Here is a 25,063-nt window from a genome sequence, read left to right as displayed (position 1 = left end):
AAGCTCTGGTCTGCAACTATGTTCAGGGATAATGAAGAAAAGGTGGTGACTAAAGGATTCCATATGTGAAGTGAGAAAAAAATGATAGCAGACCTTACAAAATCTTACAAAATCCAGTGATAAGCTGGATAAATGGCTATCAAACAAGTTGGCAACAGTGATAAGAGGCTCCAATCTTTATCATCTTTTCACTGACAGATAGTGAAATAGCCGAAGTGGTTCTCACTCAAGGTGATCATGAGACTAAGGACAGTGGAGGTCCCGTAGTTAACACTGCGGGAAAATGCCTATGGACAGCACGGTGAAAATGGATGATAGGCTTCTTGAGAAACTAGAGCAGTGTGTATTTACAACAGAATGGAAAATCATGCCAGTTTATAAAATCAAAGAGAAATTTCTAAGGCAAAAAAATGTTGCTAATGAGGCAGATGACACTAGAGGAAACATTTAAAAAGCCATCCTGCAGAATGCCTCCGCATCCCCAGAGCACTCCCTTCCTGGTTGTTCAACCGCCTCTGCTGTTTCTTCTCACACACAAAAATAAAATGCACAGGGCGGTAACCTTTTAATCAAAACCCAGCCTCGGAGGTGAAGACTGAAAGTCCATCGTCTGTGTTGGTGCTGCTGCTCAGCAGCCGATGCAGGGATTCTGGGGGTGAAGCTGTGCTCCTGCGTTACCCTGTACACATAATTTTTTCACGGTTCATGGCATGTCACATTTTTTATAGTTCAGTACTTATGCATGAATGAAGTGTAAGAAAATAATTATTTATTGGTAGCATGTAAATTTAGAATCAAATTTAGAACCATCAGGAATGATGGGGATTCTAAACAGTCATAGATTGTCCATAAGGGTGGCAGACACATTTGCCTTCTGATGGCTGAATATATGAAAACTTTGTGTCATGCATGAAATTCTTTAAAATATTGCATAGTATTTAATTTGATACTATACAACTGTACTATGTACCTAAACATACTTTCAGGCTATGTTTAGGAGGTATACATGAAACATAAATGCGTTTTGTGTTTAGACTTGGATCTCATCTTCAAGATATCTCATTATGTACGTGGAAAAATTCTAAAGCCCGTAAAAATCCAAAATCTGAAACACTCATGGCACCAAGCAGTTCAGATATGAGGTAATCAACTTGACATAGAATCAACCTATTAATATAAAAGAGCTCTAAAGCCCCTGAGCTGTTTTCTGTATTGAAGATGCCTTCTCTTTCTCAGAGTCTCCATCCCTTTCCCTGTTTTCCTTCTCTTTCTGATTTCTGGCTAATTCTGGCTGCTAGTGAAACCAAAACCACCTGAGCACTTGAATTTATTGCCAGAACCTAGTGTAGACTGGCCCAGAGAATATTCATTCAGAGGTTTTTTTGTGTGTGGGAAGAGGAGTGTTCCATTAACTGGAAAATAATGGATTTTTGTCATCATTGACATTAATTTTCTGACATATTTCCCTTTTGTGTGTAGTTAGTTACTATGATGATATTTAATAAACTCACAGGATTATTGGGAGATACGGTGTTATTCTTCCATTTGTCTTTTTGGTAATTATCACCTGGTGTCTTATACATGCTAGGTGGGTCAAACTTTGGAAACAGCAACATGTCTAAGACATGAGCTCTCCTATGAAAGAATAAGGGACAAAAACATAAGCCTAATACAATAAGTGAACGAGTGGACACATGGGAGCCACTAACTGAGCTGTGAAGAGTACTACAAGGCGTAAAAACAGATCATATATCTATGCAGTGGAATTCTAATGGACTCAGAAATCACAGGATAATATTCCAGGACTAAATAACTTATTTGAAGAAAATTCCATTTGCTTTATTAATTTTACTCATTTTTGTTTTGTTTGTTTTTAAATGGGGGCATTTCTCCTATATTTATGGGAATCTTGGTAGTTCACTGATTTTCTATAAGCCCACATCTCAGTGTTAATCTATCGAACTCTTATTGCTCATGGTTGATGTAGGGGCCTCAACAGGGAGTAATTCTGTCTTGCTCTCCAAGTAAAGAGGCCTTCGTGATATCAAGCTCTGATGAAGTTAAGCTTGATGGGGTAAGATCCAGGTTTTGTGACTTTTCAAAGCCTATGTAATTTGAAGGAGCCTGAAAATAATACAAAAATAAAAATGTAGTGTCTGGAAAGGCGTTTAGGCAAGCTAGGAGATCAATAGCTTAAACACCATTGGCTGCATAGTAAACCCACCTTTAGTCCTAGAGTAGTTTTGTCTAAACAGTATCCATTGCACCATCTTCTGACAAAAACACCATAATTTTCTTTGGGGACCATTATCTGTTCATAGGTCCAAGTGAAATTGACCTAAGCAGAGCCAGTTAAAACTTCCCATTCTTGGACCACAACAACTGTTTCAGGACTGAGAACTGTGACTCAATCCAGCTGGATCAGAACAAATAAGAGATGTTTGCAGAACTTTTCCTGAGACTATTATGAATGAGACAGTCTCCCTTTCCACTAGACCTAAAACTAACAAAAATAAAGCTTGGAACTGTTGACAATGACCACTCAACCTCAAATAAAACAATTCACTATGTAGATCAGGAGCAATTAAACCCAAGGTCATTGTTGGAAACATCTGAGCCCCCAAACAATCCATGTCTAAAACTTTTCCTCCCCTGATTCCATGTAATTTTCAGTTATGTAACCTGGGAAAAATCCCTTTTGGTGTTCTTTGTTTTTTATTTTAATTTTGTTGTTCATCTGTTTTTTTGAGGCAGTCTCCTGTCACCTTGGGTAGAGTGCCGTGGCATCATCATGGCTCAAAGCAACCTCGAACTCTTGGGCTCAACCATCCTCTTGCCTCAGCCTCCTCAGTAGCTAGGACTATAGGCACCTGCTGTAATGCTTGGTGCGCTCTCTCTCTCTCTCTCTCTCTCTCTCTCTCTCTATATATATATATATATATTTTTTTTTTTTGGTAGAGACAGGATCCTGTTGTTGCTTAGGGTGGTCTTGAACGTCTGAGCTCAAGCAATACACCCACCTCGGCCTCCCAATGCTACAATTGGAGGCATAAACCACCACACCTGGCCTCCTTTTGGAGTTTCAAACAAACGTGACAAGCATCCCAATTGCATGACCCACACATGCATGGCATGTAACAATTTGCTATACTGTTAAGCAGCAAACTTGAATGGTTCGAACTGCAATGTGGATTTGCCAGAGGGATTCTCTAAGTTAGGTGGGAAGCTCAGTTGTTTACATTTTAATCAATGCAATAACTCACCTGAAGTTATATATACATTGTCAATAAATGGTAGTGAAAGTTTGAGAATGTAATCAAATTATGAAGATAGCTATCAGAAATGTGTGACACTAAAATGACATTTCCTGGAGAAAATGCAGAAATTTCATTTTGGTGATCTTTATAAGACAAACTTTTTTCTCCAGAGTCTCTAAGTCCATCACTCAGATTTCTCCTTGTTTATCATACTCTTTGTGAGAAAACCTAGAGATATTTGCCCATTATGATGATGGTAGGTAAATAATCATTATAGTCAGATGGAAAGTTTTGTGTAATTTGTGGCAATGAGAAAGCTTATTGCTTCCAGCCTATCCTCTGAGACTCACAGCATGACCTTGTAATTACTGAGCTGGCTGAATTGACAGTGCAGATTTTACTGCTTTGGCTTGGGTTTTATTCTCACATTCATTGACAAAAAGAATTTGTCTCTAGAGGCCATCCCTTTCATCAAGTGCTAGGAGATCCTGCCAAAAGTGAGCCCAAATTTTCATTCTACTTCTATTCATGAAAGATGTTAAAGTATTCTTTCTCCATAGGTTCGTATTTATCCTTTTTTTTTTGCATAAGGCTGTCTACCAACAGGTCCAATATTTGTTTAGTGCAGTCTTTAACCTTTACCTGGAATTTATTATAAATTCAACTGAAAAATGTTGATTAATACCAGACTGACTCAGACTGATGTATAAAAAAACTGGCATGTCATTTGCAAAAAAGTAATATTAAAATAATTGGATGAATTCAGGAAATCATTTTATTAGAAAGAATTCAGATTAAAGAGAAGGATAAGTTAATGATTATATATTCTTTTCTGACTTAGCAGACTTTGTGTTAAATAATGGGAAACATCTGACATTTACACCCTTTGTAAGTGATCACTGAAATTGCCTTTACTTGAATGTTTATGAAGATCAGAAAGATTCAGCTCAGGTAATTTAACTTAGGTTAGACTTTTATTTAAATAGCCACATTATGTTTACTAAAGAGCTGACGAGGATTCCTTTGCAAAATGTTGTATTTTGTTCTTTATTCTAGTTCTTGGCAAAATTAGAATGATTCATATTTTGTACTATTGACTAGTACAAAGTCTAGTCTCCTTTGCAATGAGCTTCTTCCTTCACATCGTAGAACATTCACTTATGTGTGATATGAATAAACATAAAAAAGTCAATGATTTGCTGTAATAGCAACATTAAAGAAATGCACTGCTTATTAGCATTATGCGCTCATAAGGACCACTTATATTTTAAACTAGAGGGAAAGTCACGAAAGGTTGTATTGCAAAAATTAAAAGATGGAAAGCAAAAGCAAAGACATTTCTTTCAAGCAGAAATGAGACCTGGAAATAATGCCACTAAAGCAACTTACAAAGTGGCTTATATACTTAGGAAAAAAGGGAAGCCATTCAGTGATGTAGAAATTGTGGTGAGTGCATTGTCAATGTTGTAGGACGCTGAGACCTCAATAAAATTGCAAAGTACAAAGTTCTTTCACAGAGAACCACAGTTGATCAGCATGAATAGCCTTCAACGTAATGGAACATTGTCATTCTTCAAAAGGAATGATTGAGTCACTTTGGATGACTCAATTTGATACTACTGACTGGGCATAGGTGTTATATAATGTGTTATTCATATCATAGCTGAAGATTTTCTTCACTATGAAGAGTTACTTGCTTTGGACACTCTTATGAATGGAACATGGAAAATAGAAATCTTTGACAACTTTCAAGATAAATGTGAAGTTGGAATGAATTTGTTAAATTTAGTGATTATTATGTACAGATGGTACCTTTTCCATGGCAGGAACACATTAAGGGTTTATTGCAAAAATAAAAATTATTAGCAGATCGAGGTGCTCATTTCCTTTCATTGTATCTTGTATCAGCAAAATGTCTGTGCTAAAACTACTGGTTTAAGTGGCACTTTGCAGCACGTTATAAGTATTGTTAACCATGTTCATCCAAATGCAACATTGCATCCTTAGTTTTGTAACTTGCTGAAGTTAAACAATAAGGTATTCCGCGTGGATTTGCTATATCATTCTAAAGTGTGTTGGCTCTTGCGTGGACGGGTGTTAGCCAAAATTTTATCTCTGCAAGAACTGATAGTGAAATTTTATGAAAAACAAAATGACATGTGATTGTTGAAAGATGTCTTTATGCTTACAACATTTCTGTGTGATACTATGTCAAATCAAAATGACTTGAATTTTTCTTTGTAAGGTAAAACTGAGTCTGCACATGCTGTGTTGTAAAAAAATCCAAGCATTTCAAAAAAAAGTGTATTTTTTTCAAACACTTCTTCTTCAAAAGGAAATTTTGGATGAACATTTTGCCCAGTTAGCAAAGGTCATTAATGAGCAGGATGATATATGCAAATCGTGTGAAAATACACAGTTGTTATAGATCAATTATTTGGAAGATACAAGGAAAAGTCCATGGACTTTGAGAATCCAGACCTCACACTCAAATTAACATTCCAGCCTCACCTAGTTGGTATCATCAAGGCACCTAAAGAAATTCAGATGGAATTGATTGAGATTCCAATGGATACCATTTTAAAATCACTGTTTGATGTTAAGAGTAATCTAATTGAAATATGAAAAAATGCAGCAGAATACCCACAAATGGCAACATGCCCCCAAGAAATTCTTTCTTTTCCATGACTTATTGCTGCAATTCTACATCTCCCACCTAACTCAGGTCAAGATGCCCTTAAAGTCACAAATAACTGAAAACCCATCTGCAGGATAAGCTGAACTGCAGACTTTCATGCTGCAACCAAATATTCAAATGCTTTCCAACAAAAAGCAGACACAAAAAAGTCATTAAAAGGCCGGTTAAGTATATCTAGTCCAAGTTTCTTTTACAGCTACATTAATGCAGCCTTCCAACATGACAGGGTTTCGTACCCTTGATTTAACATATGTACTTTTATTTTAAGCACATTTTAGATAAACCCAATTAATTTTGAAAGAGTGAACAATTGAGAATCACTATTAAAATTCACAGGTTTCTTTATTGTGAAATTTTGTCACAAATAATTACTGTTCTTCACATCTGATTATTTTTTTCTTATCTATGGTTGTATACACTATACCACCACCATGAAATTCCCATCTTAAGAAAACCTTTAGAAACAATTATTACAGGATAGTTGCCATACCGTAGAGGCATCTAAATATGAATACCTTGAAGGGGGTCAATAATTGACTTTGCAAAGTAAGTTGTTATAGGCAAGGTATAGGCACTGCATTATTATAATGCTAATTTATATACTTAAGGGATTGGCATTTTCTTTACCTGAGATTACAAATGGGAGGTTAAAATCAGAATTAATTTTACCATATCTTCTCTGAAAATGATGAAGATTTGTGCATGTATCAACTACAAAGACGATTGTAATATTTTTGTGTATTGTTATTTTTCTGTTTGTGGGTGGAAATTCTCCAAAAGTTAGATCCTACAAAAGTAATGTTCTCCTTACCTGTCAGTGTATACGTGGCCTCTATGGTATGGCTAAAGGTTTTCTTAAGATCGGAATTTCATGGTGGTGGAATAGTGTATTCAACCACTATAGGGTAAATACAAAATATTTATTTTTTAGGTTTTCTTTTTTAATCAAAATATTTAAAGAGGCACTGATTGCGCTGTGATAGGTTTATGGAACAGACTTAGAAAGGTGCTTCTTATCAAAAGACATGAGGTGCTTTCTGTGTTTTCGGTCACACACATTATGTTTTACACCCTTGATCCATAACTTTCAATTGTGTGCTTTGAGTCAAAATACTGAAGAAAAAACATTTTGAGTTATTTTTTCCAATTTTTTTTTTAGACTCAGAAAGAAATGTTTTTATTGTCACATTAGGATTTTACTTAAGAATAAAAAACCCTTGAATTTGTTCTTTAAAAGACAAATTGAAGTCTTTCCCTTTAAAGCATTATCTGCTAGCAGGTGGAGTGTCATGCTCCATTTTTTTTTAGGTCCTTTACACTCTTGAATTTGATTTGTGCTTTTACAGCACAAATCCCAACATTCAGAAGGGAGCTCTGACTGCTTCAGCTGCCTGCAGATACAGAGAACCAGCCTGTCATTCTGGGCTCCGGGGAGTGTCTGAGGTTGGGGGCCTGAGAGGGTTAATAGTGCAACATCTCACACTGCCTTGGCTCTGAAACCTGTGGCATTTTGGGCTGGACAGCTGCTTTCGTGCCTCTGTTTTAATTTAGCAGAATGTTTGCTGCCATGGCAGCCAGCAGCAGCGACTGCAGCAGCTCGAGAGCGCCGGAGATCTGAGGATGCAGGTGGAATCCGCAAACGCCAGGGGCTGGTGCAGGGCTGGGCTTCATCGCCTTGAGTCTGCTCTTCCCGGGGAGGCTGCCTTTGCTGCACGCTGTCAGCTCGTTAGAGTAAAGGCTTGCGGTCCGAGCTTGTTCAAGGGCTGGTGAAAGGCAGGAAAGGGAAGGGGAAAGAAGACAAGACGTGGCTGGTGCTGTCACCTCCTTGCATTTTGGAACACAGAACCAGGAGGGGGAAATGCAGACCCCTCATTCTGCTGAGAAACGCGATTGGGTGAAGAGAGGGGAACATAGTTGGCTTCCTGGATTACTTTTCAGCTGGAGCAGAGTCTTTGGTGAACTCTTTCTCTGCTTCAGATATATTCAAGCAACATGTTTGTAAGTACTGCTGGTCAGAGAAATGATGGGGCAAGCTAAATTGTAGGCAGATCATTCTACATGCTGTATCTCTGGAACCTTCTGTGAATGTGTGAGCCTGAGCCTTTATTGAAGTGCATGGGATAGTTAAACCCGAGAGGGTCAGTTGCAGTCGGGGCGTCCAAAGGCAGAATGAGGTCCCTTTGAAAGGGCGGCCGCAGGAAGCACCATGCAGAAGCCGGCTCCGCTCTCCCTGTTTCAGGGCAGAGAAGTAAAGAGAAAGGGAGCTTGCCTTCAGAAGCAGAAATCGCTGACCAATCTCTCCCTCACCCACGAGCGGGAGAGGAGGCCGAGTGTGCGCATTTCCAACTGGTTTGGAAACGCCGCCAAAGCCACCCAGAGAGCGTCCAGCTATGCGGACAGGCGCTCGCTGTGCAGGTGCGTGTCGCGGTCTGTGCAGTCCCTGTGCCACGTGGGCAGCTCGGGGGCCTGGAGCCTCCTGCCCGCCAGGGGCGGCCAGTCGGGCGCCGAGGACCTGCAGGACTGGCCTGGCCGAAGCGGCTTGGAAGGCGAGAGTGACGAGGAGAGCAGGTCCGAGGATGAAAACGTGTCCTCCAAGTCAACCAGCATGGGCAGAAGCTGGGCTGAAGAGGAGGGCGAAAGCTGCCTGCGGGAAGGGACCGCGCTCCTGGACGAGGACGTGCTGCTCACCATGCTGGGCGACCTGGAGCAGGCCCTGTGCACCGACCTGCTAGGTGAGTCCCCGGCTCCTGAGAGCGCGCGTGGCATCGCAAGGGCGTCTCAGGATTTCTTATGAAATGATTTGCATTTGACAAATCTTTCATTTTTGAGACTTGACTTTTAAAATATAATTACTCAAAAATGTTAATTCATTGTTTCTCGAGATGACTTTCTATGTAAAGCTGAACTGTGGGTGTCAATTGTAAGCGCCATGTGCCCTGGGCCTGGTTAGCGGGTATCCCGAACACCACTGTGGATACCCACCGGGAAGGGGTAACGTTCTAAACTCCAAACTCGCTTTTCATTTAGTCCGTAATGGGCCCCGTTGTTCAACTTGCCTCCAGGTGACCTCACCACAGACAGAATGAAGAAGGAGGGGCCTCGTGGGTAACTTTTCTGTGCAGTTGCGTGTCTCCTGCTAGCTTGGGGTTACCTTGATAGATGTCCCTCTATCAGCGAGGAGCGTGCCCTGTACTAACAGTTTAACAGTTTCACAAGTGCAGAGGGCTCTGCTGCCTTTACTTTATATATAGAGATTTATTTATTTATTTATTTATTTATTTATTTATTTATTTATTTATTTATTGGTATTTGGTCCAAAAGGCCCCACCATGTACACAGTGTCACCATTTAAACTACTTTTTGTGTAACTATGAACTGTTTTCACATTGAACCCAGTGAGCCTTTCTGATGACAATGAGTTTCAGCAGTAACTTCTGATGTGAACTTAACTAGGTCTGAAGATGTCAAGTGATTCTTCTGTTTTGGGATTAAACATTAATTTTGCCGCTTGGTTGAACAGGTAAAACGCGTACATTTTAATTGTTACTTCTAGGTTCAGCGCTACCAAAATATAGGTGTATCACACTGTCCATTCCACCAAAAGTTCATAAGTATTAAACCACTGACCACATCATAGTTCATGGCAACTTGCATTCCCACAAGGAAGTTTATAACAAGGCTTCTTAAATTCAAAAAATTAAATCTGGCCAGTGATTTCTTTGTTTCTTGTTCACGCAACTGGTGCTAAATACAGGTGTGATCTTATTCTTTTTATAGGCCTTTCTGTTACAAGATGTTTTATGATGGTTTTTGGACTCTTTTAGTGAACCACCTTTAGAAGAAGAAGGAAACTTAGAAAGAAGGCAGAGGCAAATATTGCTTCGTTTTTCATGTCAGTTTGGTTTTTAGAAGGTACTGTCTCCAGACTTGTCAGAATAGTGATTTTTGAATCTGAAGACACCAGGTGCTTAAACACTGCAGATTTATTTTTTTCACCATTGTGTGATTTCTGGGATGAAATGCTTCTCCTAAAGATCTGTGAGCAGTACAGAGGCGAGAGGAAGTCTTAATCCTGCCAAACCTCTTTATTCTTTTGATCCTCTGGAACTGTAGAATCAGTTAATACTCATTCATCTTTTGCTTTTAAAGTGGTGTCTTTTATCTTGTTCTGAGTCCTGCTTATGTAAGTATTTACAAAGACATGAGCAGGGTGCAGAAATTGTTGGTTGCTCTGTTAAATTATAGCCTGCTGTGGGAGGGTGTATGTGACATATGCCTTTTTGTGCATAAATAACTCGGAGTATTACTCTCAGAGGTAAACTCTCGAAGTCTGTCGGCGTTGGTTTTTAAATGGAACATCTGCTTATTGTACTTATGTGATTGTTCTCTTTCGGGTTTTTATTTTTTTTTCCATTTATGCCAGTATTTAAAAACGCAAGTGCAAAAAATAAGGGAAGAATTTATTCAAATAACTGTGGCACAAATAATCATATCTCTAGATAATGAAGCATTCTGATGCAATTCCCCCCTAAATAATGACACATGTTAAATTGGTGAATATATCTAAGCCCACAGCACATAAGAATCTTAGAATTTCTGCCACATGCTTGAATAGGTACTGCTCATGACTCAAAATGGCCTCTTTCAAGTTAGGTTTTAGGCAGAATTACTTGAGTTTGACTCCTTACTTCTAGATATTCTAATATCAAACAGATCTGGGATAATAAATCAACTGGGATCTGTGCTGGAACTGTTTAGGAGAATATTTTAAAAGTCTATAAAGCTGTTGGCTATATTTTGCTATTTGCCCCCAAAGTGTCAAGATTAAGCATGTGAGTTTGAAATTTTCTATCCAAGTCACTGTCAGTTAGGGTCATTCACAAGACCATAGTCAATTCTCAAATCAGGCAGTGATACTCTAAATTACATTTGCAATATGGATGGGGTAGAGGACATATCTCTCTTTAAATCAGGTTCATTCATATACAATTTAATTTCCTACTATAAGCTGACATTGCTGGCAGTGTTAATTACAAAGTGTATAATTTAAACCTGGAACATAAGAGTGGGGTCGCACAGATTAAATGGTTTATCTGCCACTAGGTCATTTTGCAGAAGAGCCAAATGGAGCTATTCTGGGCTCTGCTCCTGGAGAAGGCCTTACAAGCAGTGAGGAAGCAGTGTGCACCAATGTTAAAAGCTCAAGCAGATTTCAGGATATACCTTTCTGGAAAATGGTACCTACCATTGTGTCTGACACATAGGAAGCCTTTTTCAAGAATAATAGTCAACTCTGAGATTATGCAAGTGGGAATAAATGCCTTCTTGTGATTTAATAAGTTTCTCATGTGCATTTGCTGCTTTTATTGATATTAAACATTTAATTCTATTATTTTATGCAAATTATTTACTTTTCGATTGTGCTCTCCCCCCCTAAAAAAAAAGCCTCCACCCTTCATTTAGAAACAAATGTATAGGATAATTCAGACTGTGCAATCAATCCTTAGGGGGCTTGAAAGTGCACTGAGTTTAATCTTGCCTTTTGTGAGTCACTGAAAACATTTATTGCAATAATTTCTTCTTTGGTTATTATGTTTCATGACAGGAGTAAATGGCAGTTACGTTTTTCTCAGTGAGTGTTGGGAGGAAAAAGTCCATTTTCTGATTGTCAGGGGTAGTGCGGTGTCAGGAGGGGGTATCGTGAGGAGGAAAACCAGAGGAGGGAGGGAGGTGATGGTTCTGAAAGGCAAGAGACAGTGTGTAAATGAGCAATGAGTCCAGCTGGAAGACTCAAATGTCTAAGATGCCTGTTAGACTGGAAAGAGGAAATTTTAAAGGACTTGAGGTAGATACAAGAAAAGTATGTAATGAGACAGAATGTCTAAAACTACGATGTTCTTAAAATTAATATAAAATATTGACTATGATATAAATATTACCTTTTAAATATTATCCCAGTTGGAAGTGATTGATATTACAGTTTGATTACAATTTAAAAGTTCTCCTAAGGGGAAAGGGCTCAGGGGTGAGGACACACGATGGTGTATTCTAGAAACCCATATGATGTCAGGGACCTGCATTTCCCTTCCTTCCAAAATAAGTCATCTGAGCACTCTCTTGGTTTTGTGATTCCTCATTTGTACCATCAGCTAGAATCTGAAGATTTCCATGCTACATGAAAGCTTACACATGGAATCTTGGTTTAGTGCGTCTCCAAATTTACCCTGTCTTCATTATTTCTTTTGACACGGTTTTGTGTTTTTTGGTTTTTTTTTTTTTGACGCAGATTTAATACATCTCTTCTTTGCCTCTGACATTTCCTGACTGTAACAATTATCTTTGTCCACTCTTTAAGATTTTCCCTACAAAACCCTCCTTTTTTGGCAGATTATTTGGAAGTGAAAGGTAGACTTCTTTAGAGACATTTCTCTAAAGAAGTAGAGAAATGTAGTACAGTAGACTGTATTATACATACAAGAGGCATGGGAAGGATTTCCAGGAGAATATGATCAAAATCTCAAGGGTTATTAACAGCTCTGAGTTGTACAATGTTAATCCATAGGATTAGAGAATTGCATGGCCTGAATTAGTGAAGAAAAAGCTTATGCCATATTCATGAGGTCCCAACATATATTTATATATTTTTTTAATACAAACATATTTACTTCAAGGAAGTTTCTCAGTGCTTTCTAAGTGTGAAATAATAATGATATGATTTTGTATTTTTAATTGTTCGATTAATTTATAAGTTAAAGGAAAGAAATTATAGATTGGCAGAAGAATGGTGACTATTGTGGCAGCCATCCAAGATAAGGAATAATGAACAAAATGGTAATGTTTGGCTGAAAAAAAATGATAAAGGAATTAGTAGTTGTCTTCCATTATTCGAGTGGGTGCCCTTGTAAAGACTGTAAATTAGTTCAGTTGGTTTCAGAGCCACGGGGATCACTAGCTGGAAGGTTTTACAGTTAGACCTGTCTAATACTGAGAGGCGTCTTCTCTTGCTGGAGAGGTAGAGGCCTTTCCAGTTTTGAAGGTTTGAAATAGAGGCAGATGGCTTTGTCTCCCATGAAACATAAATGAATTCTATGGCCAAGAGGTAAGGTGAAATCCTTATCTCTGAAATCCCCACCAACTCTCTTATGGTAAATGGTATGGATTATTATAGTAAATGTATTTGGGCATAGTTGTTATGTACTTTTAAAAGTCTGGAATGAATGCTAAGGAAGCAAATCAATAAGTTGAATAGTTACCTATATTCTTAAAACATGTTATAGATAGGCATCTTGACTTGTCTATGTGATAGTTTTCATAGTGCAATTTAAAATTTGCTTTTTTTTTTGCTTCCCTTTTCCTTTTCTTTTTCTTTCTCTTCCGCTCTCTTTCTGTTACCTTCCTTTCCATCCCCCACCATCTTTTCCTGGCCTCCTCTTTACCCCTCTCCTTTTCTTCCCTTCCCTTCTATTAATACATCCATTTCATTCCTTCCTTCTTCTTTCCCTCCCTCCCTCCCTCCCTCCCTCTCTCCCTTCATCTTTCTGTTTTATTAAAGATTCCTATTACTAGACATCCTCGTCAGCCCAAATTTAACAGAATATAAACCATGCTTGTATTACTATTTTTTCATATTCTTCCTTTTATCCAGATCCACCAACTTCAAATGGCCACTGGCTTGGTAAATACTGCATGGCCATAAACAAAATGGTGTCATGGCAGTTCTACCCTCAACTGATAGGCGAAGTTGTTCAAGGCCAGGATTTGTCACACTGGCAGGGCTATTTGTTTTATAACCATTAGACAAAAACATGTTATTGAAACATGTTTATGAAACAAATAAACATGTCCTCTTTAGAGGCCTTGGACTTTACATCAACTCCAGAATCATTAGTATGGAATCTTTGAATGCCCATAAAAAGTTCAGAAATGATTAAAAATAAAGCCATTCAATGTTGTGGATCTTGGTCCATGAATCTAATAAAATAAAAGACTTAAAAACCTACTGCTTCTATACGGTTATTCCCCAGGGTGAAATGTATACTTGATATAAAAGGCGAGTAGAAACAGATAATCATTGAAATAACTAGGATCCAAGCAATCATAGGTTTTTTAAGTAAGCTCAGTAATATGGAATACTGTACATTATATTTCCATGTGACTCCCTCATTTTGCAATTAAGGTCATAGGCCTACAAAGTAATATTGTGTTATCAACTTAAAAATTATTATATTTGGTTCTGTTCACATTTTATTTGTAGGAAGAATCGTAATTTTTAGATGATAATAGTTATTTGGGATTTCCTACCTATATTTTTTACTTTCAGGAAGAGGGGTTTAAGTCCCAGCTACTCGGGAGGCTGATGAAGAGGTTTGCTTAAGTCCAAGATTTGAGATTGCTGTGAGCCATGATGCCACGGCACCACAGCACATTCTACCATATCAAAGATGACAAAGTGAGACTCTGTCTCAAGAAAAAAAAAAAAAAGAGAAAGAAAAGAAAAAAAGGAGAAGGGTTTATATTATTTAACTGTGTGCACAGTTATTCTGAGGACAGTATATGGCGTATGGCATGACTGGCACATTGATTATTTTGTTACTTTCCTAGGTGAAGACCCTGAAACAAGAAGAATGCGAACGGTTAAAAACATAGCAGACTTGAGACAGAATTTAGAGGAAACGATGTCCAGTCTTCGTGGGACTCAGATAAGCCACAGGTTTTTTTCTAAGTTCTGTGTATCTTTTGGCCAATAAAGAAAAAAAAATACAATCAAGCACTTAACTTTTCTTACAGTGATAGGGAAGTGATTTCAGAATCCCTTACTATGTTCTCACTTAAATTTACATAATTAAATTCCCAGCCTCATCTCTGTCTCTAACTCATTCTCCTATCAATCTTTTCTTCAATGTAATTTTTACTTCAAAGAGAAATAGTTACTGCAAGTACCGTCATCACTCCTGGGGGGATTTTCATGCTGGTAGTGGTAGAACTTGCAGTTGAAAGGTAACTAGAGATGGTTAGTTGGTAGACATTCCAACATAATTGTAGTTCCAGAATAAGTGGAAAGGTTACAGGTTTGCTGGGAATGTGAAAGACAATTTTATTTTATCCAAAATGTAATGGTGGCTTTTCTTTCAAAAACAAACAAAAAAGAACTGTGAATAAATACCCCTTCTCATATTTCAACATCTACAATGTCGATATGAATCTCAGAATGAATATATAATTTGGCTTTCCTGAAAATGGCGTACTTCAAAGAAATAATCATAAACTCTAGTATTTTCTGTCTTCATTCAATCTTGGTAGATGGCCCCAAGTAAACTGGAGTAGTTATTTTTCAATTTTTTTTTTTTTTTGACAGTACCCTGGAGACAACATTTGACAGCACTGTGACAACGGAAGTGAATGGTAGGACCATCCCCAACCTTACCAGTCGCCCCACTCCCATGACCTGGAGGCTGGGCCAGGCATGTCCTCGACTTCAGGCAGGAGATGCCCCCTCCCTGGGTGCTGGCTACTCTCGCAGTGGTACTGGTCGGTTCATCCACACAGACCCCTCAAGGTTCATGTACACAACTCCTCTCCGTCGGGCCGCGGTCTCTCGACTGGGAAACATGTCCCAGATTGAAATGAGCGAGAAAGCAGGCAGTGAGCTTGACATGTCTTCTGAAGTTGATGTCGGTGGATATATGAGTGACGGCGATATCCTTGGGAAAAGTCTCAGGGCTGATGACATCAACAGTGGGTAAGTGGCCCTGGTTCTAACAGTGTTCTGTGAAGAAGGAAGGTGGCCTAGGAGGATGTGTTCACTGTTTACATATGAGTTCACTCATAAAATCATTAGAAAATGTGAGAAATCTGACGTTATTTGGGGGCATTTCAAGGGCTTTACTTATTCATGAGAAGGAAAAATGTCCAAGATTTCTCTAAATTCATATAAGCCAGTGAAGTTCTGTTGTTTAGGGAAACACATGTGGCCTGTGTTTTTCGGAGTGATTTCCACTTACTTCTTGAGTAACAGATTTTGTAGTGAAGGACGTGGGAAGGAGACAGGAGGAGTTCTGCTGAGCTGCTTGATTTTCTTTTCTTTTTTTGGCTTGTCAGAGCTGCTCGTAACTGCTTTGAGGAGCAAACATTTTCCAGCACATTTCGGTTATGCACCTCCAATTCAACTCAAGGGAAAAATCACTCTAGAGTTGGAAGTTTCAGTCTATTTATTCTCTTCTGCTGGTATCAATTTTTTTTTTTAAGTCTTAGCCCTTGTTTTCCATCTGTTTCCTGTTACACTGCAAAAAAAAGTCGGAATGATAAAACTCGTAGCGCATTTTGGTAATTTTGAATATTTGGTTTAATCAGAGGATGAGCTATGATAGAAATCATAGGATATTCTGTTAGTTGTGGTAATAGCCATTTGGAGCACTTTCTGTTACCTACTGTAGTCTTAAAGTTTTAAAGTTATTATTCCATTTAACCTTCCCACCAGGAACCCTTATGAGAGAGGCATTTTTACTATATGTGTTTTACTGTGAGCTTAATTGGCCCCACCTGTATAACACTAGCGAGATGCCAGACTTGAATTAGAACTGAGATTTGTCTGACTGTAAAACCCAGACTCTGTGACATGTAGAAAGGCTTGCCTGTTAACTTTATCTATAAAGGTCATGTGAGTCTGAGTTGAGACCCACTTTTTGTCTTTATGCGTCTGAGAGGACCAGTGTTGGAAATCATTCTTCTCTGTGAGTGACCCTTCCTCACTTCATTCATGAAAGTTTACGTTTGAATGACAACGAGACCTAAAAAACCACAAAAGAGATTTAGATCAGATTTATAGCTCAGCTGTGATGTGTTAATAACCAACAGGCCATATCTGGTATCCATCCTACATTAGTTTCTAATAATTTAGAATTAGGGACACAAATTATGATTAATTAGAATAGGTTATAGTTCAGTTGCCAGGAGAATCAAAGAGCCTAATTTAATTTCTTTTCTACCATCTGTGGAATCCTCAGGGACCTAAGTGATCCATTGTTTTTCTTTTTTTGTTTTGTTTTTGTAGTCATCTGGACCAATAATAAAATTGTACCTCCTTCATGAAGTTGTTAAGAATGCAGAAAATCATCCACAAACTTATGCTTAACACAAAGCGAGGTATAATATAAGTGCCTGATAAATTTATCATCTTTACTGTTCTTCATCATACTGACATTTTTTATGTAATAATAATAATACCAATTTGTGATTATTGTTATCATGATCACTTTTGTATGTACTTCACATAGCATGAGAAGAAATACCCAGTTTCTGGTCTCTCCCTTCCTTTTTCTCCATTCTTTCTGCTCTCCCTACTAGTGCCTCTTTGATTTCCCTAAATGTAGGCGTATACGTGTATGCAGTTTTTATAGCCACCATTCACATACATTTGGATGTCTGACTACATATATAAATACACAGAAATGCTTATTCACACACACACACACACACACAGTCAGTCTCATTATTTGTGGTAGTAATGTTCTGTGAAGTCCTCACAGACACTGCCTTTGTGAATACTGAATCATTCTAGGAAGTGGAGGTCCCTGTGAACCTTTGGACCAAGCATTATTACCAACAGAGCAATACATCGTTTTATGTGTTTTCCTGTTTAAAGTCACATTATTTAATAGAGTTAATTGATTAACATGGAATTCACAGCCACCAGCACTATAATCCAGGACTGAATGAAGTTTGTCTAACACATATTTTCACATGAGATACTTCAGAGTCCTCTTGCACCTAAGAACTCAAGACAGCACCTCAGCACCATCACTGGGGACCATTTTCAACAGGGAAATCTAGTTTGAATACTATTCAGCCACTAAAAAAGATAGTGACTTGACTTGACATCCTTTGTATTAATGTGGATGGAGTTGAAATTCTTCTTAGTAAAGCATCACAAAAATGGAGAAGCAAGAATACCATGTACTCAATTCTGATATGAAGACGACTGATACTAGTACGTGGTGGGGGGGTGGGAGAATGGGGAAGTTAAGAGAGGGAAGGAGGGAGAACGGTGCAGTGGGGGGGTCACGGTGTGTGACACACCTCTTGGGGTGGGACACAATTATTAAAGGGACTTTACCCATCAAATATAAGCAGTGTAATCTGGCTCTTTGTACCCTCAATCATTCCCCAATTATAAAAATAAAATAAAATAAATAATTGGGGTTTTTTTTGAGACAGAGTCTCACTATGTTGCCCTCGGTAGAGTGCCATGGCGTCACAGCTCACAGCAACCTCCAACTTTTGGGCTTAAACGATTCTCTTGCCTCAGCCTCCCGAGTAGCTGGGACTACAGGTGCCCGCCACAATGTCTGGCTATGGAGGGATATTCTCACATCTGGCTATGGAGGGATAGTCTTAATCCTGCTTTTGCCTTTATCCTCCCTCAGTTCTCCTTTAGAAAACTGGGACTAACTGGTGCCCACCACAATACCCAGCTATTTTTTTGTTGCAGTTGTTTAGCTGGTCCGGGCTGGGTTCGAACTTGCCAGCCTCCGTGTATGTGGCTAGTACCGTAACCACTATGCTACGGGCGCTGAGCCAAAATAAATAAATTTTAAAAAGGCTCTTGCCATTAAAAAATAAACAGGAAAATCTCCGACAAAGCACAAACATTTCAAAAGGTGACACTAAATATATCATGGAAAGGATGCTTGTTTATGGCATGAAACTGGAAGCAAAGGCAGATTGTCACCTTGTTCCAGCTCAGCCAGAGACCTCTGAGATTCACACTCTTCACCGTTATTGGCATGACCACGAGTGACTGGGAACATGCTGTGAGTATTGGGTTGGTGGCTACAAATAAATTTTAGTAAGTAAGAAAATTAGCAAATAGGGGATTTGTAAATGATGTGGATTGACTATATATATATATATATATTCTCACTTATATAAAATGCTTCTCTGGAGAGAAATAACATATCCTGGTAGAAGTTTATACCAGATTTTAAGGGACAGCCCCAAGGCAATGTGTTGGTAATTTCCAAAGGTTCATGTAGATAAAAATTGAGCTAAGAGTTTGGAATAAGAAGAAAGTGCTAAAACCTGACATAAAATAAAAAGGAGTGACTAAGAAAAGGAAATATTTTAGTTCTATTTCTAACTCAGATTGCTATAAATGAGAGAAATATGTTAAAAGAGAAAATTTATAAGAAAGTATAAACACAGATGATAGAAATCTTTCAGTGAACTTAAATGAAATGTAATTTTTGGGATCAGAGGGACATTTGGATTAGATGACAGTCAATGACCTTTTTCTCAATAAGAAGGCATGGAAAATGAATATTTAAAAATAAGATTTGAGAAAAAGGGATTATTGTGGCAGGTCTCAACATCATTAGGCTAAGAAGTTTAAACTGTGATGTAAAATGTTATTTCTTAGAAATTACCAGATAGTCACAGAACTGGGCATGAGGATGCTGATGGGTTTTGAAAGGCCCATTTCAGGGAAGCATGCGAAGTGAATTGAAGGGGGGAGCTCTGGGGACTGCTGCGAGGACTCAGAGTCAAGGTCATAAGCCTGAATATGGTAGTGGCATTGGAGGGATAATCTGTCATGTGGAAGGCACGACAAAACTAAATAAATAACAGAACCAATGATGGATGGATTACTTACAAGGATAAGTATGGGAGGCAAGTAATTCAGACAAGAGGCTTGGCACCTGTAGCTCAGCAGCTAGGGTGCCAGGTACATACACTGGGCCTGTCAAACAACAGTGACAACTACAATCAAAAAACAGCCAGGCATAATGGTGGGCGCCTCTAGTCCCAGCTACTTAGGAGGCTGAGGCAAGAAAATCTCTTAAGCCCAAGAGTTTGAGGTTTCTGTGAGCCGTGAAGCCACAGCACTCAACTAAGGGTGACATAGTGAGACTCTGTATCAAAAAAAAAAAGAATTCAGACAAGATACCTACATTTGTAAACATGGGAGATAGAAATTTATATCATTAAAGCAAATAGAGATTGCTATTCTTTTTTTTTTTTGGTGAGAAAACAGAGAAGGGAGATGATAAGTACAGAGTTAGAAATGCACAGTTGGAGACAGTGGAATATGAATATCATTTGTTGAAAAAGCAAAAATAATGTCCAGGATACAGACAGAATATATCACAACTCAACAGAAAATAGTAGAAATTGGAGGAAGCATGAGGACTCCTGGGAAACAAAGACAAGAAAGAGTATAAGCTGGTATGTCTGTATTATGTGTACATACGTGTATTTATTAAAAAGACTTTTGTTCATTCTTCACATCAAGCAACATTGCCCGCGCTACAGGTGCAGTGGTGAACAGTGTAGACACAGTGCCTGCCCACCTGGGACTCACATGCTAGAGTTTTTATATTTTTTTAGTTCCCCATTTGTGGAATAAATGAAGTTATACATACACACAAACATAAATATTCTTAGATAAGTAGTTGTTTTAAAGGCAATGTTTTTTAACACCTGAGTCCTGAATAAACATATATTATAAGCCCACCTATGCTCCAGAGCACTGTGTATTTTCCAGGGTACTGTATATATATTAGTTAACATTAATTTCTTTAATAGAGAAATCTCAAAATATCAGTATCTTTTTTTTTGGTCAGGGTTGGGTTTGAACCCACCACCTCCTGCATGTGGGGCTGGCGCTCTACTCCTCTGAGCCACAGGTACCACCAAAATGTCAATATCTTAACTGAAAGAAGCTCATTACTTCTTCCTGTAAAACCCTCACTGGTGGTGGTTCTGATCATTACCTGGGGAATATGTTCCATGTAGACATTTAGACAACAAGATAGAAGGTAATTCTGCTATTATGTGACCACTTTTCCAGTGTCACCATGGGCCTTGATAGCCAACAGGCAGATGGTGAAAGAGGAAGACCATGGCCTGAGGCTATTTTGTATGTACCAGGCCTGAAGTTCAGGTTTATAACTTCTACCCACATTCCTTTGTCCAGAGTGGCCACATGACCTCATCTGCCTGTAAGAGACGATAGGAAATATGGTTCAGCTGTGTGCTCAGGAGGAGGGAGAGATGGGTTTGATGAGAGTTGGCTGGTCTCTGCCTAATTTACTAGGAGGAAAAAAATGCTGTTCTCTCCTGTGTCCTCGGTACTTGGTTCACGCTGCAGTGGAAACCTGATGTAGACTTGGTGTCTCCTCCATTTTTGTTCTCTATCGATCTTGCAAGGAGGTCTAAGATGGCCTTAAAAAAGTGTACTTAAATATGCTTCAGTGTTAAAATGGCATTCACCAAGTAAAAATACCCCAGATTCTATATGGAAACCTCCTCTGGTGACAAACACTTGGCTGTATGAATTATCTCTTTCCTATGGTCAAGTACAGGACATTGAAATGTAAAGCATGGCTACTTTCTTCCCTGTGTAGAAGGTGACTTTCCACGGTGGCTTGTCTCACGTCCCTTCTTCCCTGGGTGGAAGGTGACTGTCCACAGTGATGTGGCTTGTCTCACGTCCCTTCTTCCCTGGGTGGAAGGTGACTGTCCAAGGTGATGTGGCGTGTCTCACGTCCCTTCTTCCCCGGGTGGAAGGTGACAGTCCATGGTGATGTGGCTGGTCTCACGTCTCTTCTTCCCCGTGTGGAAGGTGACAGTCCATGGTGATGTTGCTAGTCTCACATCCCTTCTTCCCTGGGTGGAAGGTAACTGTTCATGGTGATGTGGCTGGTCTCACATCTCTTCTTCCCCGGGTAGAAGGTGACAGTCCATGGTGATGTGGCTTGTCTCACGTCCCTTCTTCCCTGGGTGGAAGGTAACTGTCCATGGTTATGTGGCTGGTCTCACATCCCTTCTTCCCCGGGTGGAAGGTGACAGTCCATGGTGATGTGGCTGGTCTCACGTCTCTTCTTCCCCGGGTGGAAGGTGACTGTCCACGGTGATGTGGCTGGTCTCACGTCCCTTCTTCCCCGGGTGGAAGGTATCAGTCCACGGTAATGTGGCTGGTCTCACGTCCCTTCTTCCCCATGTGGAAGGTGACAGTCCCTGGTGATGTGGGTTGTCTCACGTCCCTTCTTCCCCCGGTGGAAGGTGACAGTCCATGGTGATGTGGCTGGTCTCACGTCCCTTCTTCCCCGGGTGGAAGGTGACAGTCTATGGTTATGTGGCTGGTCTCACGTGTCTTCTTCCCCGGGTGGAAGGTGACAGTCCATGGTGATGTGGCTGGTCTCATATCTCTTCTTCTCCGTGTGGAAGGTGACAGTCTATGGTGATGTGGCTGGTCTCACGTCCCTTCTTCCATGGGTGGAAGGTGACAGTCCATGGTGATGTGGCTGGTCTCACGTCCCTTCTTCCCCTGGTGGAAAGTGACAGTCCATGGTGATGTGGCTGGTCTCATATCTCTTCTTTTCCGTGTGGAAGGTGACAGTCTATGGTGATGTGGCTGGTCTCACGTCCCTTCTTCCACGGGTGGAAGGTGACAGTCCATGGTGATGTGGCTGGTCTCACGTCCCTTCTTCCCCGGGTGGAAAGTGACAGTCCATGGTTATGTGGCTGGTCTTACGTCCCTTGTTCTCCATGTGGAAGGTGACTGTCCATGGTGATGTGGCTGGTCTCACGTCTCTTCTTTCCCGTGTGGAAGATGATAGTCCATGGTGATGTGGCTCTTCTCACGTCTCTTCTTCCCCGTGTGGAAGTGACTATCCATGGTAATGTGGCTGGTCTCACGTTCCTTCTTCCCTGGGTGGAATGTGACTATCCATGATGATGTGGCTCGACGCACCTGGAGGGTGCGTGTGGGTCAGCATGTGGAGATCACGCATTTATTACTGGCTGGTGTTGCTATGTGCCTTTACTTCCTTAGAAGGCAGTCCCATAGTTCAGCCTAGAATTAAAATGGGGGAAGACCAGAGGGTGAAGATATACCAGGAAAAGTTTAATTTGATGTTAGTTTCTTTAAGCAAGTAAAAAAGGGCTGAAAAATGTTTATGCTATTGTTCATGAGAAAACATGAATCACAAAGTTAACTTTCTTTTCAATATTTTAAAAAATATTTTTACTGATTAACAGGACAAAAGACTCAATGGTCTTACTAATGAATGAAGAAGTTTAAGTTAAGAATTATTTTTTGTCACATAACCACAAAGAATGCACTGACGTCATTGTAAATGAGTATAAATTTTCATTTTTTAATGTGCTTTAGGTATAACTCTGAAAATTAGTTAATCAGCACTCTGAGAATTAAAAAGTTTTTGAAGCATGGAAAGCCTTATCTCTTCTCCTTTTGAAATTACTTTAAACACTTGGGGATATGAATCTGTCAGTAATTAGAAATTAGTCAAAGAAAGGCCTCTTACTTATAATGAATCCCTGAAAAAGTCTCCATTTATGAAGTAAAAGGGAACACACTGGAAAACTGGGAGAAAAGTTGCATATGTTAATTGGATAGAAATTGAAATTATCTTTAGGGATTATAGTAATAAATAGCTGCGATCAGAATATAACCTAAAATTCTATTTTAAATCACATGACCCAAACACAAAATAATCTAAGGGATGAAATTTAAAAACAAAGTCATGGGCAGAGGATAGAGGGATATTCTTAGTATTTATTTAGTTTTTTTTTTTGAGAGACAGTCTCATTTTATCATCCTCGGTAGAGTGCCATGGCGTCATAGCTCACAGCAACCTCCAACTCCTGGGCTTAGGTGATTTTCTTGCCTCAGCCTCCCGAGTAGCTGGGATTACAGGCGCCTGCCACAATGTCTGACTAGGAGGGATATTCTCATATCTGGCTATGCAGTGATATTCTTAATCCTGCTTCTGCCTTTATCCTCCCTCAATTCTCCTTTAGAAAACTTTGTGTTGACTGAAGTGTATACCTAACACTGTGTAAAGCTCAAGGCCAGCTACCTGAGCTGTGTTTGAAGGATTTGTCTTTTGTATTACGGATTCCTAATTTAATGCTTCTTATCTATTATAATTTCATATTAAAGATATGAGCTATTTTTTAATGAATAGAGAAAGTCTAATGCAAAAAGTAGCTGGTGAAGTATTTACTATGTCTAGGTAATGCTATTTGCGTTTTACATACATTCACTAGTAGACATCTCACTACAACCATAAGAAATAAGGATGTCGTTACTATCTCCATCTTACAAATGAATCAATTGAGGCATAGATAACTTTTTTTTTTTTTTTTGGAAAAGTGATTATATTTATTTAGATGTAATAAAATCTACCATACAATGAGTACTTGAAGGAAGGAAATGAATCGCATTGGAGGCATACACAAACTACATTTGCATATGTTATTTTGAATTATATAAAATTACCAGCATCTTGACCATTCAAATGGCAATTTTATATGGATCAACATAATAACAAATAGGGAAAATATATATTCTATGTATCAGTATTTTTTGTTTGTTTGTTTTAGGTAGCAATTTTTATTTTATTTATTTTATTTTTTTATTAAATCATAGCAGTGTACAATAATGAAATCATGAGGTACAGTGTGCTGGTTCCATATACAGTCTGAAATATTTTCACCAAACTGGTTAACATAGCCTTCATTGTATTTTCTTAATTATTGTGTTCAAACCCTTATACTCTTCGATTAGTAAACTTCACCTGCACCCTTCCAAGATGTACCCTAGGTGTGGACCCACCAATCACCCTCTCCCTCCCCTCCCATGCCCCCTTCCCCATATTCTTGTACTGAGATTGGGTTGTAGCCTTCATATAAAAGCTATAAATTAGTTTCATATTAGGGCTGAGTACATTGGGTACTTTTTCTTCTATTCTTTGGATACCTTGCTAAGAAGAATATTTTCCAGCTCCACCCATGTAAACATGAAGGAGGTATAGTCTCCATCTTTCTTTACGGCTGCATAATACTCCATGGTGTACAAATATCACAATTTATTAATCGATTCATGAGTTGATGGGCACTTGGGTTTTTTCCATTACTTAGCAATTATGAATTGGGCTGCAATAAACATTCTAGAACAAATATCTTTGTTATAGTGCGATTTTTGGTCTTCTGGATATATATCTAGTAGAGGAATTATAGGATTGAATTGCAGATCTATTTTTAGATCTCTAAATATTCTCTAAACATCTTTCCCAAAGGACCATAT

The 25,063-nt window shown here is 39.0% G+C and overlaps 1 protein-coding gene across 5 annotated transcripts in view; it reads left to right on the top strand.

Annotated features, from left to right (window-relative positions):
* Positions 1-25,063, top strand: part of NAV3 (neuron navigator 3) — an 862,702-nt gene that overhangs the window by 672,540 nt on the left and 165,099 nt on the right. For 4 of the 5 annotated variants that reach the window (XM_053585283.1, XM_053585282.1, XM_053585281.1 and 1 more), the window contains exons 10-11: positions 14,557-14,665; positions 15,311-15,694. In XM_053585283.1, the coding sequence (XP_053441258.1) occupies positions 14,557-14,665; positions 15,311-15,694 (493 nt within the window). Of the gene's footprint in view, positions 1-7,776; positions 8,688-14,556; positions 14,666-15,310; positions 15,695-25,063 lie in introns of those variants that run through there. The other variant, XM_053585284.1, reaches the window with a different exon arrangement.

The sequence above is a fragment of the Nycticebus coucang genome, chromosome 3 (genome assembly GCF_027406575.1).
Source record: "Nycticebus coucang isolate mNycCou1 chromosome 3, mNycCou1.pri, whole genome shotgun sequence".
Lineage (NCBI taxonomy): Eukaryota > Metazoa > Chordata > Mammalia > Primates > Lorisidae > Nycticebus > Nycticebus coucang.
This window is presented reverse-complemented; position numbering and strand designations above follow the sequence as displayed.